This window comes from Lactuca serriola, chromosome 4, assembly GCF_051521515.1.
Source record: "Lactuca serriola cultivar US96UC23 chromosome 4, Lser_US96UC23_V15, whole genome shotgun sequence".
NCBI lineage: Eukaryota > Viridiplantae > Streptophyta > Magnoliopsida > Asterales > Asteraceae > Lactuca > Lactuca serriola.
This window is the reverse complement of record NC_136411.1, coordinates 206,357,894-206,381,026: the sequence shown is the minus strand read 5'-3', so window position 1 is coordinate 206,381,026 and position 23,133 is coordinate 206,357,894. Positions and strand designations below refer to the sequence as shown.

Below are 23,133 nucleotides of genomic sequence, written 5' to 3'. Positions count from 1 at the left end.
TGGACTCAACCCACGCTCACTGGAATCACTTCATGGAATTTTATCTCGAGTGATCGTGAGACGGTAATATCATATAATTCTTCAAACCTAGAGATATGATTTGTTACTTACGAGTTGGTTATGCATTGATTGTACGTAAACGCATTGGTAACTCGATGTTATAAAACGTGCTTTTGTGTGTAATTCAATGAGTGGTAGAACAAACATATGAGTCGAAGTTTATTTGTTCCTTCTTGGATTAGAAGCTGATATCTGGGCCCCTCGATGATTTTGTTTTGAACTATGTACCGGGCCCGGTCAGAACTAAATTGATGTGTTCAGTTGAGTTCTATGTCAAACAAATCGGAAATCGGGAAACGAATGTTGGACAATAAGCAAGACAATGTTCCATGTATTTGTCTGGCTGATATCTAGAACAGAGGATTATATGATCACTTATCTAAATGGCGCATTCTAGTTCAACAGAGTTTAAAGAGCTACGATTGCTGATCGGTACCTGAAGTTATACTTGCAAATATAGTTATTAGACTTATCCAAGTGGGAGACTGTTGGATATAGTGTCTAAGTCCATAACTATATTTGGTATATACTTGACCCGACCCGGCATGGTCCATTTGGGTTGCACTTCACCCGAACAATTTACGGATAATATTTGAGAATAGTACAAGTTATGATTTATTAATATATTATAAGTTCTAATATATTAATATAAGATCATATTATTTAATTAGTAGTGATCTATAATTAATCTAGGATTAATTTAGTGATCAAAGATATTACTAATTAAATACGGGCTTCTATATTTATATAGTGTGGGCTTATGCTTATTTGGAATGGGCTAGGCTTGGATGGAGAAGTCCATGGATACTCCATGGAGCTTTAACCTATGGATCTCATGGAAATGAAGAGACATGGGTATTAGGGTTTACATGGATGTAACCCTAATCCACAACACTATATAAAGGAGGCTTTGGCTCTTGAAATCACACTAGTTGACATATGTTGAGGTGAGGGCCGATTTCAAGAGAAGTGTGACTATTCTCTCAAAGTTCCAAGTTTGTGGTGATTTGTGACTTTCATTTGAGGCATCCACATTATTGGTGCTAGGCTCTAAAACTCCAAGGAATCAACTACAACTACAAGGTAAGTGTTTCTACTAGCTTTATTTGATTCAATTTCCCCATGCCATGCTAGTTAGGATATAAGCCTTGGAAAAATAATTATTTGCATGTATCTTAGACAAACATAGATCCAAGGTTTATTAGGGTTGCATGTACACTTAGGAAGTGTTAGAATGCTCAAAACCCATCACCTTGCACCTGTTGTGTTGTTAGTATTATTATCCAGAGAGTCTAATTCCTGCTCAACACTTTCATGAACAAATACATCATCAACTATTGACACCTCCTCACGGTTTACCGAACCAACATTTTCATGCATCACATCATTACCAACCTCAACTTCATCGTGTGAAACCTCTAAATCAACATCTGAACCAACATGTTCATAAAGAAACTCATCAAGTCTATCAATGGAGAAACCGGTACTTTGGGCCTCCTTATCTTTCATGGAAGATGTAGTTGCATAATGAAATTCAAATTCATAAAATTTTACGTCTCGTGAAACAAAATATTCTCCTGTATCAAAATCAAAGAGTTTCCACCCCTTTTTGCTATAAGGGTACCCTACAAAGATACGTTGCCTACTACGACTTGCAAATTTATCTCCCTTGGTTTTTTTATTATGGGCGTAACATAAACAACCAAACACACGCAATTCATTATAAGAGGGTTGTTTGCCGAATAGGACCTCGTAGGGAGATTTATTGGAAAGTAAAGTAGTAGGAGTACAATTTATCAAATATCCTGCAGCTAGAATACATTCACCACAAAATTCAATGGGTAAATTTCCTTGAAATCGCAACGCACGAGCAACATTCAAAATGTGGCGATGCTTCCGCTCTAATTTGCCATTTTCTTGAGGAGTACCTACACAAGATGTCTGAAACAAAATCCCATGTTCAACAAAATACTCATGCATACAATTGAATTCAGTTCCGTTATCGCTTCGAACAACTGTACTTTAGCATCAAATTGTCTTTCAATCATTTCAAAAAAAGATTTGAACATATTACTAACTTCTGTTTTATCATGCAAAAGTAAAATCCATACAGCTCTAGAGAAATCATCTACAATGGTCAAAAAATACTTAGCACCACATGTAGACCGTATGTGATATGGGCATATGGCCCCCATAAATTACAATGTATCAATTCAAAACGAGTTGTCTTCTTTTCACTAACTGGAAATGAATCTCTAGTCTGTTTAGATTTATGACACACATCACAGGCTTTACTCATAACATGACGTGAATCAATAAAAGGAAGCGATCGAACAACTTTGTCAGAAGGATGACCCATTCTTTGATGCCACACCTCTGAAGAAACATTTACACTTAAAGCCTGCTTCTTCGGGGCATCACACAAGTAGTAGACCATCCCTCCGTTCACCGACTCCAATCAGGGTCCTCAAACTTTGGTCCTGTATAGTGCACCAATTTTTTGTGATTAGTAATGAACAATCCAAATCATCAATTAGATGAGACACATAAATTAGGTTGCAGTTCAACTTAGGCACATATAAAACATTTTCGAGCTCCAAATTTTGGGTCAAATATGCACTTCCACACTTAGTGGAGGCCACCTGATCACCATCAGGTAAACCCACCAAACACGCTATGATGTCTCTGGGTTTTTTCAAAAGATTTATGTTCCCAGTCACATGATTTGTAGCTCCCATTTCAATTATCCGGGGAGTGCAAAGGCTAGAATACTCACCAATCAACCGATCATCTGTAGGTTTGATACTTGCATTACCCAGTAGTTCAATGAGTTGTTGCCACTGAGTGGGAGAAATGGGTGGCACACTCTCACCTGCAACAGCTGATGGTGATGATGATATACCAGAATTTCCACTCACAATAGTGGCACGTACCTCGGTAGCCTTCCCTTTGCCAACTCCTCCACCAGTTCCACAACCGCGTGTGGCCCCACGACCATTACCTTTCGACCTAGTTTCCCACCACTCAGGATAACCATGCTTAGAGGAGCAACTCACCTCTTCATGACCAACTTTGCCACAATAGGAACATACTAAGTTACTTTTGTCCCGATCATCGAAACGACGACCTATACCACCCCGAGAGGGAGTCTGAGACTTCACTGCAAGAGCCATAACATTATCTCTTTCTGCCTTGGCTCGAGATGAAGACCGAATTCGTTCTTCTTGAAGAATTGTTTGATAGGCCCGATCCAAGGTCGGAAGTGGATCTTGAGCCAACAAAGAGGACCTCACATGACCATACAACTCCTCATTAAGACCATAAAGAAAATCATGGAACCGGTCTTCATCAACCATAGCTTGAAATTTATCAACAAGATTACATGTACATCCATTACACGTATATGCTGGAAGAGGATTATATGTGGCAAGTTCATCCCATAATGGTTGTAGTAGACCGAAATAATCAGCCACCGACATGCTTCTCGGCTGTCGACATTCCGTTAGTGCAGCTTTAATTTGTTGTTTATGTGGACCATTACCAATGTTGAAGCGACGCCTCAAAGCATCCCAAAGGGGTTTGGCTTCTTCAAAATAGGGAAGAGTCTTTTTAACTGAACCATCAATGGTGTTTAAGATCCACTGAACAAGCATGGTCTGGAGACAACTCCAATCAACCAGCTTCTTCGCGTCCGTCGATTTCTCGATGGTACCATCGAGAAAAGCAAACTTCCGTCTTGCCATAAGTGAAAGCCGCACAGAACGTGACCATTCTTCATAGTTATCTCCTCGAAAAATTACTTGAGTAATAAGGTTACCTGGATTATCTTGGGACCCTAAGTAGTAAGGAGATGTGAAATCAATCTTAGAAGGTCCTGATTTGGGTTCATCGCCAGCAATGACGAACTGTGAGAAAAAAAACTTTCTAAGCCCTAACTTGGCTCTGATACCATGAAACGACACTTTTCCTCTCTGCCTTCCATTGAAACACAAATAATCAATAAATACAATAACCTAATGGGCCACTACATAAGAGCAACACTAAGCCCAAAAGCCCAAAGATAAAATATATACACGCGATAATAGAAACCCCAACAGAGCTGATGCTACCTCTCAGATGCCTATGGATTCATGTCATTCAACCTTGTTAGGTGGTCATCCATCTGCTGGAACTCATTATGGTGGTCAATATACTTCTGTGTATGGTTCAACTGCACTCAACAATGCTCTATAGGTTAATAAAATGAATAATCTGTTATAAGCATCTTGTGATCGGGTATGAAAGTTAAAGGAGCTGGACCTTCTATGTGTCAACCATACAAGACTAACTAAAATTCACATCTGAGGACTGCCCTGCAGCTACCCAAAAGTATGGCCAAAAAGATGCTAACTGATTCCATTGCTTTTGGTCGCCAACATCAGGTTTTGGGTGCATGAATTTAATCTTTTTACATCAAATATCTCCAATCAATTTTGTTGATGTGTAACATTTGTGTACAGGCAGACATTTATGCTTGTTTATGACACTTGTACCCTTTCCCTTTTGTACTTGATTACCATTGGGTGTGATGAAAGTTGGTAAGGGAAGATCCTAGTATGGATAACAGTGGAAAAATTATAACGACTAAACGTAATGACATTCAAACTTTTAACATTAAGAGTGTGGGAGCTGATTATGAGGTTTGTGTCCATATGCTTTTTTGTCTATTCAAAAATAAAATAAAAAATTGTTTTTTCTTGTATTCAAATTTCTCTATGTTTAAATTTTAACTTTTTAGCATTTGGTTTCTTGTATATATTCAGCTAGTTTATTAGATGGTATAGCAAATATCGGGATGATTGATATTGGTGATCTTAAGCTTCCAACATATTTATCTGAGAAGAAATATACAGGAGCTCCTTTCTATCGAAAAGGTTGGTAATAATTAAATAATAATAATTAACCATATTATTATTTTTTATTATAATGTTGGATAATTTAATAATTCTCCATGTTATTGATATGATATTGGCGTTCCTTCACTTTTGGCTTTTCCCCATGGCAGTAAATCCTCAGATTGCATTGTGAAGTGAGTTTATTCCGATAATAATAAGTTAATAACCTTATTATTGTTATTAAAAAATAAAAATAAATAATTAGTTTTCCAAGTAATTTTTTATAGATTACACTTTTACAATTTTTTAGGTGCACCGATGAGTTATCTGTTGATGTTGTTACTAATTGTCTGGTGATATGTTAGCAATTTCCAGAGATTCATCATTCTATATACTACATTACAATGTAAGACTATCATTCATTACTCATTACCTTACCCTAATACCCTCTCAATTTTAAGTAGAACTTTAAAAAAATCATTTTGAGAATTGATAAATCAATTTTTGTTTGAAGGTTGCCATGACTGGAGATGGGGTAAATGGTGCACTTGCATTAAAGAAGGCAGATATAGGAATTGCCATGGGCTTAGGCATAACACTTGAAAAGGTATATTTTGTGACTTTTTAACTAGTCAACTCATTCTTATGTTGACTTTATGGTTATAATATAACAAAATAATAATCATTATTATCAGAATGCTTTAGACATGGTTTTGACTTATGACAATTTTGCTACAATAGTTGCAATAATGAGACATTGTAAAGGCCCATAGCATATCATATTAGTATATTATATTTATACATTTGTATGGTAGGGATATTGATTTAGTTGGAACAAATATAGTCATAATAATGTTTTATAGTGCACGAAGTCTTGAAATTGAGCACTTCAGTAACATTGACTCCATTAGACTTTACAACATATCTAGATATGTACAAATGTTATTTCCCATCATAATGGCCCATAGATCAACCCGGTTAGATCCATTTTGCACGCCGATTAGATCAACCCAAGTGGATTCATGAAAGGAACTGGTTTGTGCTACTGAAAAAGGAGGAGTCACTCCATCTGTTTATTCACCAAAGGAACCGAAAAATTTGGCCGGGTACCTGGTTGTGCTCAGGTTATAAAGATTTGTTTTGTTGCTATACTGAGTAGGTTTTTCAGAGTACAATGTCTTAATAAGTGAAAATTTGGGTAGAGTTTTCAAAGTTCTATGTTCTAATAGGAAAAATATGGAAGTGTGATGCCATATTCGTGATTGGACACTTGTATAATCACTTTCTTTGATCATAATTTTTCTTGTGTTTTGTAGTTTTGAAGAAAGCTAGAGCAACAGTGGTATTTTTCTCTTTACATCTTTTCCTTAAATTGTGTTTTGAATGATTTGTTTAATGATTCATGGGAGATATGATCTACGCAGAACTCCAGCTAAAAACATAAACCAACCTCTAGCACTTCTATCAAGATTTGATCTTTTGTGGTTATCCTTGACAAGGCAAATATGGACAATGATCTTGAAATGGTATTTACTAATTACTATTTAAATTATTATGTCCATTAGAGCGGATAATCTCCTGCCCTTGGCTTTGCCATTGGTAGTTAAGTTTTTCATGTCCTTTAAAAATATTTAAGGAGGTGCAGGAAGAACATCATACAAGCATTTACAAGGAGCTGTTGTATCTATTCAGACAAGGATTAGAGCAATGGCTGCAAGAGATGAGTTTAGAAGAAGAAGAAGAAGGAGAAAGGTTGCAACTACAGTTGTGAATTCTAGCAGAAGATATCGTGTATGTTTTCTTGTGCTAGCTACTATTGTCGAGTCGGGAACATCCTTGCTTACTGGTCCAACTGTATATATCTCATGTGAAGCTTTTGTTAGAACTATTAATCTCAAGAATTTCAAGTTTTTCATATTTCTTGTATGTAATAAGTTTGTAAATTTTTGTTCCAATTTTTAATGATTTGTTTTATCTTGCCATGGAATGATTATTTGTATGACCTTAAATTTTATGCAATGGCTTGTATGTTTTTGTATATGATATTTTATTTTCTATTATGAGACATTAAATACAAAATTTAATTTGAAAATTAGTAAATCTATAAATAATATTTTTTTAAACATTTAAAATTACGATACGCAAAAATGTGTGTCATCTTCATTTATGACATGGCCTTTCTTGACAGCGACTTTAATGATACACAATGCGAGTTGTAAATGCACATCGTAAGGTTATGACACGCAAATCTGTATCATCTTCCTTTGTGACAGGGTCTTCCTCGACACGCAATGTGTGTCGTAAATGCGCGTCATAAATAGACGACGCGCAAAAGCGTGTCGTCTCTCGTTATGACAAGGCCTTCCTTGACACGCATTTGCGCGTCGTCTGAGCGTTTTACGACACGCATTGCACGTCATAAAAGAATGTTTTTCTAGTAGTGGCCCCCCTAAAACATATAAAATTCGTGAAAAACTATAAGGGTATGAACTCACATCGAGTGTGCGTTCTTCGTTGAATACAAAGTGATAATGATGATCCTCGGGTTAGAACACGCAAAACTAGTCGTACCCTAATTTTTTGTACACACATAATACATGTGAAAATTAGACAAACTAATCACTTAAATGTTAAATAATACTAATTTGTGTAAGATTACTTACAAGGTTTGAAGGAGGTTCCTAGAAAATTTTGATGATATGAAACTATTATTGTGAAGTTTGAAGGTTTGTAGATGAATCTTGAGAGAATTTGGAATGAATTTCAGATGTCAATGAAGGGAAATCGGGATGATTTCGGCCAACATATATATATATATATATATATACATATATATATATATATATATATATATATATATATATATATATATGTGTGTGTGTGTGTATGGTAATATTGATTTGACATGTGCATTGAAATGTGTATTATATCACTTTGGAATGTGTGCCACCGCCTAAAATTAGAGATCTCAGCTTATCCTCCAAACCAAAATCCTTTGATCTTGGTCTACATGAGCAACCGAGAACTCCAAGTATTCGGTCCAAAGGAGTTATCGGTAAGAAAGTTCTTGGTCATGAGAGGGTTCTACGCTAAGGGATTTTGATCAAGAAGAGTGTTCGGCCAAGGAGATTTCAGTCCTATTACCTTCAACAAAGTGATTTCGGTCTAAGTGGTTTTTGATTCCAAAAATCGAAAACTCCATTTTAAGGCTTAATTTTTTACTTTATGCTTTATAAATAAATAATTTGGCTTTTAATTTGACGTGCTTGACTTTTATTGACTTGCTTATACATTTGTTGACCCGAAATAACCGATTGTTACATTACCCGAAAAAACCGATTTTTACAAAGTGTTCGTCAACCTCATTCAAGAGTTGGGGCATGGAAATCTTCACACCATCTCCTCAAACAACTCACAAATTCACTCAAGATTAGTTCATACCCCCACATTTTCATGTTTTTCATGTTTTAGGTGGGGGGGGGACACAAGTCAAAATTTGTTTATCATATAAATACTTGCTAGTTTTATCATTTTGTTAAAGTATAAGCCATTATTTTCACAAGATGTGATTGTTACTAGCTTTTGTACAAGTTTTGTGATATATTAGTTTTCAAATGCAAAACTAACAAAAACAAAACATGATCTATGTTATAAAAATCATGAGAAAAATTATGATTTGCAAAACTACAATATTTTTGGAAGCTTTTTATCAAAATATAGTTTTTCCAACGAAAAAGAGTACACTCAAGTTATTTCACTATTTTGTGGGTTACAACCCAAAAATAAGAAGTTTTATCTTTCATTTTGAAACTAAACAAGATGATTGCTAGGTATTTATATAAATGATTATATAAATGTTCTTGACAAACAAACATGATAAACTATAAATGATTATAGTTTGGGAGTCACAAAACTACACTATCATTACAAAAGAAACATATAATTATGTAAAGGTATAATTATTCCACCTACAAGAAAAAGGAGTTTTCAGTTCACGTAAATCGATTGATACTGGTTGTTAGACATTTGTCTTCACCGTACCCACCAGAGTACAGATACTAAGACCTGCATTATAACCAAAGTCTCTTGTAGGGAGAGCATGACACTTGTGTATAGATCTTTACAGGATTGACAACCCCTCACCTCAGCTATTAGCTACAGTTAAATCATCTAGTCTAGGATGACAAATGTCGTAAACAGTTCCGACGCATGAAGAACATCATCCAGGCAACTAGTCGCATTAGTATGGTTATATTAACTCACATAGGGTATCGATACAACATTTGATTTACGGGTTCATATACATTCAAGTAGTTTTATATAAAGATAAAACTGCATAACACCATTTTTTAGTACAACATTATGTACATTTTTAGTCTTTAGATAAAGACTTAGGGGTTGTTTGGCAGGATCTGAATTTTTAAGAGGTCTGAATTTTTAAGAGGGTCTGAACTTTTAAGATCTGAATTTTTAAACGTTGTTTGGTTGGAACATCTGAATTGTGGTGTTGAATGATAAAAATGATAATTTTACCCTTTTGTGCTATTTTTTTGTTGAATTCAATGTTTTTGTTTATACAATAACCGAAACAACATCTAGAATAATTAAAATTCAAATAAAATTCTACAGTAGAGTGCTTGAAGTTTCTGATGAAAACATTTGTTTGAGAAAGTACTTTTTGTTCCGATTGATGATTGAGATTTGACACTAAATTGAGATTGCAACCAAAACTCAACCACAAATTAACAATTAACATCAATTCCCAATGGCATAGTGAATTCTATATTGTTACAATTGATTGATGAAGAAGAATGATGGATAAATTACAGATGTGATCAAAAAACATAAGTTGGGTGTAAATTTATTACTATGCTACATGACAATAGAAACATACATACATGACAATGAACAGAAAAACATTCATAAATATTTACAAAAAAGTTCTTCAACCTAAATGTCTTTGAATTTCTTGTTAGTGGATGAGGAAATAGTCATCTCTGTCCTTTATGATCTTTAGCTCCCTGCAAACAAAGAACACCCCAGATTTGTACCATTTTTAATGAATAATTATGTTTATAGCCAAGTGATGGTTACTTACAATCCAACTCGATCACACAGATCTTGAGCACACTTAAGAACCATTAACATTCTATCACTCATATATCATCAAAGGTTGACCAAAAAATCACATAAATTAATCATTTTAGATAAATAAATCACATGAACTATTTATTTCAACAACAATTTTTTCATAAATATACATATCAGACCATGAGATGAAATCAGCACACCAGAGAAATTGCCGATTTTATCAGATTTTGAGGAGAGCATTGCAACCTTATCGTCGATTGCAACAAAAATTAAGAGAAATCAGGGAATACTGAAGAGCGAGTTATATACCTGAAGAGGCATCGAAGCTCTGATGTGCGACGGTGGCGCCGGAGACGAGGACATGTAAGGATTTGAAACAGATGCCGATGCGAAGGTTCGGCAAAATTTTCAGTTTGAAGCAACATCAGAAGAAAAAAATGAGAACAAAGAGGGATAAATGCGAACCAGATGCGGTGACGGACGAAGATGGTGCTAGTGCGTTTGGCAAAGGACGGAGTTGACATTAGGGAGGGTGGCAACGATGGGATATTGTGATGGGGAGGAAGGTCTTTGATGGCGAGGGTATAAGAGAGAGTTTGTGAGGTGAGAGAACCAGACGAACAACAGATGGGAGGAGGGCTAGAGCGTCCTTTTTTTCTTTTCAGATGGGCTCTTAAGTCTGATTCGGTAAGTGGTAAAAATTCAGATTAAGACCCTAAAATAAGATTGAAACAAACGGTCTGAATCTTACAGATTCAGACCTACCCTTTATTAAGTGGTATTAAGATGCAAACAAACACGGACTTACTGTTCATTATAAAGGAAATATTGGATTTTCTAGAAGTATACACTATCATTTTTACACAAAACAGTTACGAACTCCTTCGCATACAAAACGCTTATGAACTCACCAACTTAATTGTTGACACTTTTCAAAATCACTTTTATTCTCAGGAAGCCAGTAAATAGGTAACCACAAGAGTTTTTGGTGGATGGGACGTTGTCGCATCACGTTACTTTTATTATGTCATATGCATTTGATGTCATGTAAACAATATTCTTGAGATCAATGTAAACTTATTAAATATTCAATTCAATGTTTTTAATTTTTTGATCTCTATTATTCAATTGTTATGATATTGTACATGAATTCATCCGCCCCCAGACGTTTCCGTCGTTCTAGTTTTGGGGTGTGACAGATTGCATTGTTACTACCACCACTACCCAGACATCAGATCTGATTTGCTTCCATTGCAATCAAAAGGGCCACAAGAAAGCCAATTGTGCGAGTTTAGCATTAGGAGGACTAGTAGAAGCACCTGCTAATGTGACTCTGAGGATCACTAATGATCGCCAGGGCAAGGAAGTGGTGCAAGTTTTTCGGACCAGGTCATCTCAGCTACCAGCCGAGGCAGCTCATGCAGTACCCGATGTGGTCACTGGTATATATCTTCTCCTTACCTTCTTATTTATGTTATATGTTATGCTTATATGTTTGTGTTATTGTTTAGGGTCATTCCTTGTGAACAATATTCATACATTAGTCTTATTCGATTCGGGGGCTACTCGATCGTTTGTATCCCTTACGCTTAGCAAGAGTTTTGACGATTCTCCGAGAGAGTTGGATTATCCACTAGATGTTGAGCTTACTGATGACCATTTGGTGCAAGTGTCGAAGGTTCACCATGGATGCACTTTGGATTTATTAAGTGAGCAATATTCGATTGATTTGGTTCTGATTCCCTTACGCGAGGGTAAGGCTATTATGGGGATGGATTGGTTGAGCCCTAATGGGATGAGGATTGATTGTGGGCTTTTAGTTGGTATGTCTTTGGACCCCAATGAGGGAGAGTTGGTGATCCATGGTGAGGGTGCCCAATGTGGACCGACTCTCTGTTCAGAAGCCAGGGCCAGACGTTATCTTCAGTAGGGATGTTTTCAGTTTTTGGCCTATGTGATGGATGCCAGAGAGAATGGTAAGGTGACCGTTGACGATGTACCGATTATTCAAGAATACCTGGATATGTTCCCTAAGGATGTGTCGGGAGTGCCTCCGAAGAGGTAAGTAGAGTTTCAGATTGACTTGGTTCCAGGTGCGACTCCGATAGCCAAAGCACCTTATCGGCTAGCACCTCCAGAGATGCAGGAGTTTTTTACAAAGCTACAGGAGCTGCTAGACAAGGGATTTATTCGGCCGAGTAGTTCACCATGGGGAGCGTCTATCTTATTTGTGAAGAAAAAGGATGGGACGCATCAAATGTGTATTGACTACCAGGAGTTGAATAAGCTAACGGTGAAGAATCGTTACCCACTCCTAAGGATCAACGATTTATTTGATCAGCTTCAGGGAGCATCTTGGTTCTAAAAGATTGATTTGTGTTCAGGTCATCATCAGATGTGGGTCAGGGAGGACGACATGCAAAAATGACCTTCCGAACTCGTTATGGTCATTGCGAGTTTGTGGTGATGCCTTTCGGGCTCACTAATGCTCCAGCTGCATTCAGGGATCTGATGAATCATGTATGAAGACCCATGTTGGATCAGTTTGTGATTGTGTTTATTGATGACATCCTCGTATATTCTAAGACCCGGGAGCAACATGAGGAGCACCTAAGGGAGGTATTGGAGACTCTGAGGAAGGAGAGATTATATGCAAAGTTCTCCAAGTATGAGTTCTGGTTGCGCAAGGTGTAGTTTCTAGAGCACCTTGTCAACCAGAACAGTATTCTAGTCGATTTGGCCAAGATTGAGGTGTTGATGAGGTGGGAAGTTTTGTGGTCTCCATCTGAGATTTGGAGTTTCGTTGGATTAGCAGGTTACTATCGAAGACTTATTCAGGATTTCTACAAGATAGTAGTTCCCTTGACTAGGCTGACAAAGAAGACTATCACATTTCATTGGGGGCCTGAGTACCAGGTAGCTTTTGAGACCTTGAGATAGAAATTTTGTGAGGTACAGATTCTGACCCTATCAGGGGGTGTTGAGGAATTTGTGGTATATTATGATGCTTCGATGATGGATTTAGGTGTAGTGTTGATGCAACATGGTCATGTGATTGTGTGCACGTCGAGGCAGCTGAATCCTCATGAGGTGAATTACCCTACACATGATTTGGAGTTGGGGGCAGTGGTGTTTGCCCTCAAGATTTGGCGACCTAACCTCTAGAGTGTAAAAATTGAGAATTTTCTGTCAGTAGTTGTTACTCGGAGTTAGGTTCGACTCATAAAGACAAAAACTTCCCATATTGAAGGATAATATGGAAAGTTGAGTCAAAAATAAAGTAATCAAAAAGTTAAAATGTTTAGCGTATTCGGAAAATACGTAACCTAGTGATCCCAAAAACTAAAAGCGTGGAGAAAATCTAACTCTGATTGGAAGAGTTATGATCTATGAAGAATAGAAATCAACCACATGAATAACGCTATTGACATAAAAAAGTAGCAAAAAGAGAACATTTGAGTTTCGGCTAACACTGCAAAAAGGAAATTTGTAGTAAAGCATGAAATAAGAACTTGGGAAGAAAGAAGTGAAAAATGGAAGTCGCATTAAGTAGATATGATTTTTATAAAATATAAAAATGTAGGTTAAAAATGAAAGTTAAAATTAGAAGATGCAACTTAAAGGAAAGTTGTAGTTCTAGGAAAGGGCTACACAAATATATAAAGAGGGTAAGAAACAAAGTTCATATGAAGAAAATATCCATTTTTAAAAAAGAATTAAAGGGTGCGCATCCATGAGCGCGCCATGCCTGTCGCACACATCTAACCCTCAGATTCGTCAGAGATTTGGAAACGTGGACCTCCATAAGGGTGACACGTGGCAAGATTTGGATGGGCCACCAAGTGATTGCACACCTCACAACATAGAGCCCGGCACACACCATCACCATAAATAGGGGTGCTTGCATCCTTGTTTTTAATCTCAAATCAACCTCCAAACACTCTCTCTATACTTCAATACCCTCTCGATGGCAAGAAACTTCGGTAAAAACAATTCGGGCTCTCCTCGATACGATATTAAAGTGAGTTCATGACCCCTATTTTACTGTTATAAATATTAAGTCATTTTAATATAAGCAATATACCTTTTTGATATTATAATTGTAGATAGTATGCTTAGATTTAAGCTATGATATGTGTCTAAAAGATAAGATACCTGATAATCTAGGAGTAAGTAATACCTAGATGTTATAATGACCAAATCCCTAGGAAACATTAAGTACATAGGAGTTATGCTAGACAAGATTTAAAATATGCATTGTACTTAATTGTTACCGTGCTGAAATATCCTATTAAAATATTCGTAACTAGGGTATATATATGGCAATTTATATGTATCAGATAAATACGAGATCATAAATATATTTATCAAATATATATATATATATATATATATATATATATATATATATATATGCACACACACACATAAAGATCATTTGATGATATAAACACGGAAGAGGTATATATAAAGATAGTGTGATGTATATATATATATATATATATATATATATATATATATATATATATATATATATATATATATATTTGTGTGTGTGTGTATGTATGTATGTATGTATGTATGTATGTATAGGGGTAATTAAAGATAAAAGTCTATGGTTAATACGTTAGTGAGTTGGTTATTCATCCAAAAGCAATGATTAAATTCGACAAATCCCCAATACCTATAATCGTTAATCTTGTTAGAGCTAGGAAATTAGGTATATATCAATACGGGGCCATGAAAACCCATCTACGATTGCTAACTACAATGTTGACAGGATACTTTCCATATATGTTACTATTCGACATCCGATGAAGCGTCGTGATCAGGGGTACATTTACGGTCCTAGTGTCGATTATTGTGGCTCATGTTAATATATTAAAAATTGCTTTAGAGCTTAAATTACCATTAGGGATGCCTGTATGGTAATTAAAATATGTTAGGTTCATTAGAAATCCTTGAATGATAGTAAATTAGGATTTACAAAAGATAGTTATAATTATAATGCATTAGGACCGTCAGATATCCTGAAAAGATAGTCACTTAAGATCAACAAAAGATATCTTAAAAGATAGAAGACTATATAAATAAATAAGAAAGGTTTTTACTAAAGAAAAGTATTCTTAAAAGGAGTTCAAATTTTTGATATAAAAACTCATGCATTTATTCCGACTCACCAACATTATTTTGACTTTCAAAATGCATGTATTCTCAAGTTAATAAGATTGGCGCTCTTTATACCGTCACGTTGCTCGTTGTTTCTGGAAAAGGCTAGGCAGGGGGTGTGGAAATGGGGTCCACTGTACTATCTACACTGATCACAAGAGCTTGAGTTATTTGATGGATCAGCCAAATCTGAACATGAGGCAGCGTAGATGGTTGGATTAGGTGAAGGATTATGATTGTGAGATCCTTTATCACCTGGGGAAGGCTAATGTGGTGGCCGATGCTCTTAGTTGTTAGGAAGTAGTGACTTTGGTTAGCGATTTATGTTTGAGGATGGCAATGATTACCCCATTATTAGAGCAGATTCGAGAAGCTCAGATTGAGGCTACGAAGGAAGAGCATGGGAAGAGTGAGCGCATTGTGGGACAGGTGGATTCCTTCGTTAATGATAGCCAGGGGTTTTGACCCTTTATTAGAGGGTATGGGTTTCATACTGGGGTGGTGCGTGGCAGATTTTGATGGAAGAGGCACACAAGTCGAGAATCTCTATTCATCCTGGAGTGAAAAAGATGTATAGAGATCTACATCCTGATTAATGGTGACCATGTATGAATCGGGATGTGGCATTGATGAGTTTATAAAACTCTTTAATCGACTAGATCTTATAACAGGTAAATCAAGAAAGCGAAAAACAGTAAGATAAACAACAAGAATGAATCTGAATGTGTCGAATGATTCAATTTATTCAATCCTCAGTAGAGCTAGATGAAGAACTTCCGCTGTATAGGATATTAGGGTTACAAAAGATAAGAACATTGAACGCTATAAAATTCTCTATCAAATCTTACGTTCTAGGATGCATGCAAGCATCTATAAATATAAAACCCTACAAAATAACTCACGGATGGACAGGCCCATACCGGAGATTAAATGGACTAAATATCGAGCCCAAGACGCAACACCTTCTGGACCTAACAATCTCCCCCTTTGCGTCAGTTGGAGAGAGACTATCACTTCTTCTTGCTGGGTCCGGCTGTAGGAACCTTCTTAGTGGTTTCAAACAGACGAGGGATGAGAGCGAGGATTGTCTGTCTGAAGGGAATGTACCACTGGATCATGTCATCGAAGTACTTCTTGTCGTCTACTGAATTCTGCTTGCAACGATGAATGATTCCCAAAACATGTTCCAGGCATGCAGTGGTGTAGAGATGTGTGTCTGCCAAAGCGAACAGGCATTTTTGGCCTTCGTTCCTTGTAAACATGACAGAATTTTGTTTCGGGTCAATCTTTCCCATCTGCATCATGTTCAGATCACTGGCAGAGCCAACAGGTGAGATAGTGGGCTTTTTCTTGAAGATGCTAGCGATCTCCTGATCCATCTTGGCAACTTCCATTATGTAGCATACAAGCATCCTCTTGAAGTGATCAATAATCGGACCATACTCTACTTCATTTGTGAGGAGGATGTTGTGCAAAATTATCCAATCATGTGGATTCAAATTGGGAAGATCAGCAAGCGATATGGCATGTTCGGTCTTAGCAGAAACCCTCAGCAAGGAGGATGTTGTGCAAAAAAACATTCGTGAAGTTCCCTTCTCGAAACGGCTTGAGGACCCGAACGTTGACTATCTTCTGAGCACTCCAAGTTTGATATTATGGTTGGGCAGCCTTCAGGTAGAATTCGACGAGATGCCTATCAACCTTTGGATGAGGATGAGGGATATCAGCAACGTTATCAAAGGCATGGAAAAAGAAGGCCTTTCGGGTCAGTGGCATGTCAAACTGTGAATCGACAGAGTTGATGCGATCCAGTGAAATCACCGGTTCAAGCCACAAAATGTTGGGAGTTTCAATCGCTTCCTTCAAAAGCTTCTCAAGAGTCCACGGAGGGAAAAGGGTTTTCCTACTCTCAAGAAGGTCATGAGCCTCTTTCATTTTTCTTTCAGTTTCCTCAGCCTCTCTGGCAACGCGAGCGCTCATATCAGCATCCTTATCACGACCTTGCTTCTTTAAGAGATCTGCAATCGTCTCTTTATCGTCATCACTCTCTTCAGCAATTTTCTTCCCTTTGTCTTTGACACCCGAACCTGAGGCTTGACCTCTTGAAGGAGGTTCAGTTGTTTTTGTTGCTGTAGAAGTGGGAGGCGGTTGAGATACATCCTCTCCCCCTTGTTTCGGAATGGACACGAACGCAAGGAGCCCTTCAATTTTGCTCAGGAGAGAAAGGGCAGGAGCAAGCTTTTCTGCAAGATCACGCCTCACTGAGTAATTCAGTATTGGATCATGTGCTTCAAGGATGTTGGAAAGGGCGGCGTGGACATCCGAAACACATGATGAAATAACCTCTCGTTCAGATCGAAGAGATTCAATCTCCTTTTGAGAATTGGAGAGTTGAAGATTCTTGACCTTGAGAGTAGTGGTCTTTCGAGCAAGAGTGTCCATGAGTGAGTTCTCGGCAGCTAGATCTTCATGTAGCTTAGTTATGCACTCCTCAATAGTCGCCTTAAACGATGAGTTGTCATCAGTGAGAGTTTGACGAAGACTGGAGAAGGACTGCAGTTCTGAGGCAACTGAGGTAGCCAGCTTGTTGACAATAGGGTCAAGCTTTGTTTTATTGGCATCGGCAGTTTCCTGTAAAGACTGCAAAAGAGAAGAAGCGTCAACAAATAGTTTTTCGACTTTTTCGGTCGCAGCAGCACATGCCTTGGTGGAGGCGTCAATAGCGGCAGTGGCTGAGCTGATGGAGGCTTCATGAGCCTTAGTGAAAGCATCAACAATCCTCTGAATAGCAGCCTCAGAGATGGTAGACTGTGATGAAGAAGAGGAGGAAGGAATGAGAGAATCAATATTCTCGTGAAGCTCCTTGAGATGCTTCTTGGTGACAGGAGCATCATCGTCATTGTCACTTTGCACCTGATACGGACTGTAATAGACCGAATCAAATGTCATGTTCTCCCCACCAAGAAAAGGTTCTTCATTGTTTGTGGAGTGAGCAGGAGATGAGGGTGGACGTGAGGGTGGAGGCTCGGTTGTGAAAGTAGGTTTGGGTGCTGATGTATGCTCGGTAGTGGGAGTGGGTTCAGGTGCTTTTGTAGGAGCCCCCGTATCAGATACGTTGGTTCTTACTTCAGCGGTTGTTGTGGTAGCTTCAGTGAAAATAGGAGGGGGTACTAGGATAGAAGTGGGTGGTATTTGAGTGGTGGAGGTTATGGGGGGAATGGAAATAGAAATGGAGATTAGTGGAGAAGAGACAGGTGAACTAGAAACATGTACCTATGGGGAAGGCGCTCGTGGAGGAGTGTTACCATGGAGGGACTCTTCGGAGTCTGAGTTTTCTTCCTCAGATTCGCTTGAGGAGGAAGCAAGTATCAGCTTTCGCCTAGGTTAGGTTTTCCTCTTCTTCAGTGGAGGAGATTGAGCCACCTTGGTAGGTTTGCATTTCTTCGGAGAAGGGCCTTTCGCTCCCTTGACAACCTTCTTGTCTTTCCCCTTTTCATTTTTCTTTCCCCTTGGAGCAGGCCTATCAGCATCGTGGAGTGATTTAATTATATCAGGAGTGAGCTCTCTAGGACCAGAGCGACGAAACTCCTTGTAGGTTCTACTGATGCGGCTGTCGCTTGGGACGTCTCCAAACATCGACTCAGGGATTGAGCCAACGAACGAAAACTTAGATGAATCAGAGACAATGATCTTCGTAGTGTGGAAAGTACCTATCGAAGATAGTGGAGAATCAGCAACAATTGGGACATGATACTTGTCCATCACCCATTTTGTGATCAGCGTCCAGAAGCGAGCGTAGGAGATCTCTGAATGGCGACATGTAGAGGCAAGACTCTGAATCAGCTGTTGCCATAAAACCGACCCATAGTCAAGGTTGATGCCGTTGTATACCCCATAAACAGACAACTCGCTCCGTCTGAACCACCACTACGTTCCAATAATCCCTTGAACAACATTGTGAAGAACCCGTTCCACTGAGGAGGCAAGCACGATTTCTTGAATTTGGTGACCGTCGTCAAAACCTCAGTGCATCCCATGTTATAAAACATGGAAAATAACTGTCCCATCGGGATGGATTCAGGATTAACCCTAGATTCATCATGTTGAAACCCTAAAAGCGATCAGAATCGTTGCTTGGAGATGGAGGCCTTGTGATCAAGAATGTCGAAGAAGATTCGATCGACAGACTTATCATAGTGGGCTGTGGAGAAGATTTGTGATAAACACTCCATTGGAACAGCTTCAACTTTGGTGAGAGCGGGAGTTAGCGGCGAAAATTTGAGACATTCGATGATCGGAAACATAAATTCATCGTAAGCGTGTGGAGTGAGATCGATGATCAGGCTCTGTTGAGGACGAATCGGCAGAATGTGAGAAGTTGCATGAACTGAGGATGAGTCCGCCATTGAAGAGAATTTGGGAGAGATGATGAACAGTAGAAGGAATAATGCTTTTCTTGCTCTCTGAAAATTGGGTGCAATAAAGAGGTAAATTATGGTCGAAATTACCTTTTATACCGTGGTGAGAAAAGAGAGAAGAATCTGCTCCCAAATCCTCGAGGAAAAAACGAAGAGTTTCCTTAGGTGGTTGACGCGTGACAGTTTGGAGCCCCGATGATTACGCAGGAGAGAGAAAAAACTGTCCCGATTCACATGCCTTCCCATCAGGCGCCATTTGAAAAAAAAAACGGTTCCACTTCGCACGCCTTCCCATCAGGCGTCGTTTAAAAATCAAAGCGATTTGACTCCCAACTGAGTCAGCAACTTATCCCTTTAGAGTGAGCGTCATCTTAAAGCAGAATGACCACGTGTAACATTGTGAGCCACAACTCTTTTATAACTTCAAAAAAATGGCTTGTAAGTAATGAAACCATAATTATGGAAAATCAAAAAGATTTTCGTGCTTAGTGTGTAAAAGAAAAAGAAATAAAGCAACACATATGTGGGAAATTGTGATGTCAATAAAGACACGAAACAATGGATCCTGGGCACGAATCTCTTCCTTCAAAGTCAAGAGAGACCATAAAGTGTTTGTTTGGTTTCCCGTTGAATTACGATCAGACACTTATTGAGAAGTGTTGAAAGGCATCTTTTAATCAGACTAATTTGGGTGGCTTTCGCTTCAATTCAGAATTCTTGATCTTGACATAAGACAGAAATCGACTGAAGTACTTGTGAGACCAATGTAGTCTGTTGAATAAGTAGGTTTGAAAAGAATTTAAGTGGCATGGTGAAAATATTTGTAGGTGAAATCTCAAAAAAAAAATTAAAACTGGATTCTATGGGAAGAAATGTTATGGGATTTAACAATTTCATAGGAATCACACAAAGATAAAATTCAGAGATTTCAAGGTACAGTCTTAAGGCTAAATTCGTCAATTCTTTAGTGAAAACTAGAGCAAAGTTAATTGTTCACCGTCAATGCATAGAAGGTAGTGAATTGTGGGTTTCACTTAGCACGTAGTAGCACGAAGCTAAGATCATGAACACAGAAATTGTGTAACCGTAAACCTCAGTGGTAATTTCTGAGAGTCTCAAGGGTTACGTGTATGAGATCGAAATATGATGGAGAAAAATAGTTGAGATGGTGTAAGGAAACCAGAGTACCTTTGCTGTTAAAATAAGGACCAAGCAGAAAACTCTTATCTCATGTGAGAAGAGAGTAAGGTAGCTCATGATTAGAATAAATATAATAGCCTAATTGGGAAGACAATGTTTGTATATACCAAGTCAGTAAGGCTATTATTCAGAATCAGGTGAGGCTTTGGACACGAACACAAATAATAAAAAAAAATGTTTTTGGAGTTTTTGATTTGAAATTTTTTTTTGGAATTTTTGATTTAAAGAAAGAAAAATAAAAAAAATAAATAAAAAAAAACAGACACAAAAAAAAATTTGGAACCGAACCCGAGCGTTCGGTCTATTTCGGTTGCAAAAAAAAATGAATTTGAAAAAGAAAAGGACTTTGAAAATAAGAGAGATGAAATTGAGAAAAGGATACAAAAGGTTTACAACCAAAGAAACTACCTATGAGTGATAAGCGAAGATAAGAGAATAGGACCGAACCCGAGCGTTCGGTTCATTTCGGCACACACGTGAACGGAACCCGAAAGTTCGGTTCATTTCGCTTCCGACTTTTAGTTTTGAGAAGTAGTTTTTGGTACTGACTCCGATTCCATCATTCCTAGCCCTTGTAGAATTTTATTTAAACTTGCTTCAGGAAGAGCTTTGGTGAAGATATCGGCCAGTTGATCAGTGGTTCGAACAAAGTGAATTTCGACGTTTCCATCTTCCACATGATCCTTAATAAAGTGATACCTCAGTGCTATATGCTTTGTCTTGGAGTGTTGCACTGGGTTATGACAGATCCTAATTGCACTTTCTGAATCGCAATATAGTGGGATCTTTTTCATATTGAGTCCATAATCACGGAGCTGGCTTTGGATCGAAATCACTTGAGATGTACAGAAGGCAGCTGCAATGTACTCTGCTTCGGCTGTAGACAGAGAAACACATGTCAGTTTCTTTGATTGCCAGCTAACCAACTTCCCATCTAGGAATTGGCAGCCTCCTGTAGTGCTTTTCCTGTCTAAACCACATCCTCCAAGGTCTGCATCTGAGTAGGCTTGAACAAAGAAACCTGAGTTTAATGGATACCATAGACCGAGGGAGGTGGTTCGTTTCAGATACCGGAGTATTTTTTTTCAATGCTAGCATATGTGGTTCACGAGGATTCGCCTGAAACCTAGCACAGTAACACACAGAAAACATTATATCGGGCCTGCTAGCGGTGTGGTACATCAAGGAACCAATCATCTGGCGGTATGACGTTATATCGACTGCCGGTTTTTCCAAGGATGGTGTGAGCTTGGTGCCGAACGCCATTGGAACTTTGACCTTTGACTCTCCCATCATGCCGAATTTAGCAAGAAGAGTCTTGGTGTATGCTTCCTGGTTGATAAAGATGCCTTCGGGTCCCTATCTAATATTTAAACCAAGGAAAAAGTTAATCGGACCCATTGAGCTCATTTCAAATTTAGTCTCCATCAACTTTCTGAATTCAGCTGTTAAGCTAGGATTCGTTGAGCCAAAGATGATATCATCTACATAGATTTGAACAATCATAAGGTGGTTACCTTCCTTCTTACGAAAGAAGGTTGGGTCAACCGAACCTTGTTTGAATTTTGACATCTTTAAGAACTTAGTTAGCGTTTCATACCATGCCCTAGGCGCTTGTTTTAGACCGTAAACTGCCTTGTCCAGAATATAACAGTGATTTGGATGCTTTTCATTCATAAAACCAGGAGGTTGCTCCACGTAAACTGTTTCTTCAAGTTCTCCGTTCAGAAAGGCGCATTTTACATCCATTTGGTAGACCTCGAAGTTCTTGTGTGCAGCGTAGGCCAGAAATATTCAAACAGATTCCAGCCTTGCTACCAGAGCAAAAGTTTCTTCATAATCAATTCCTTCTTCCTGGCAGTATCCTTTCACCACGAGATGAGCTTTATTTCGAATTACATTACCCTCCTTGTCCATTTTGTTTCTGAATACCCATTTGAGACCAACGACTGAGGCATCTTTAGGTGTTGGAATAAGGCGCCATACCTTGTTTCTTTCAAACTCATTGAGTTCATCTTGCATAGCGTGAACCTAATCGGAATGATCAAGAGTCGTGTTAACTGTCTTCGGCTCAGCTTTGGATACGAAAGAATTATACATGCAGAACTCTACTTTGGAGAATAGAGATGATTGCTTTGCCTTCAGTTGGGATCAGGTCAGGACCTTTTCAAAGAAATTACCCACTATCTGAGATACAGGATGATCTCTGGTCCATTTAATAAGAGGAGGATAATTTGGATCATAAGATGGATCCAATTCGGCGTTGACCATTTCTTCCAATTCAGATTGACTATCGTCATCGTAGAACATATCGGAATTCT

The 23,133-nt window shown here is 38.1% G+C and overlaps 1 protein-coding gene across 1 annotated transcript; it reads right to left on the bottom strand.

Annotated features, from left to right (window-relative positions):
• Nucleotides 1-1,308: 1,308 nt before the first annotated feature.
• LOC145099135 (uncharacterized) lies at nt 1,309-4,494 on the bottom strand. The gene is made up of 5 exons (XM_079036721.1): nt 4,423-4,494; nt 4,203-4,270; nt 2,711-4,035; nt 2,043-2,188; nt 1,309-2,001 (listed from the first exon to the last, which is right to left on the bottom strand). Exons 1-5 carry the CDS (start codon nt 4,492-4,494, stop codon nt 1,309-1,311), a joined length of 2,304 nt encoding a protein of 767 aa, XP_078892847.1.
• Nucleotides 4,495-23,133: the final 18,639 nt, after the last annotated feature.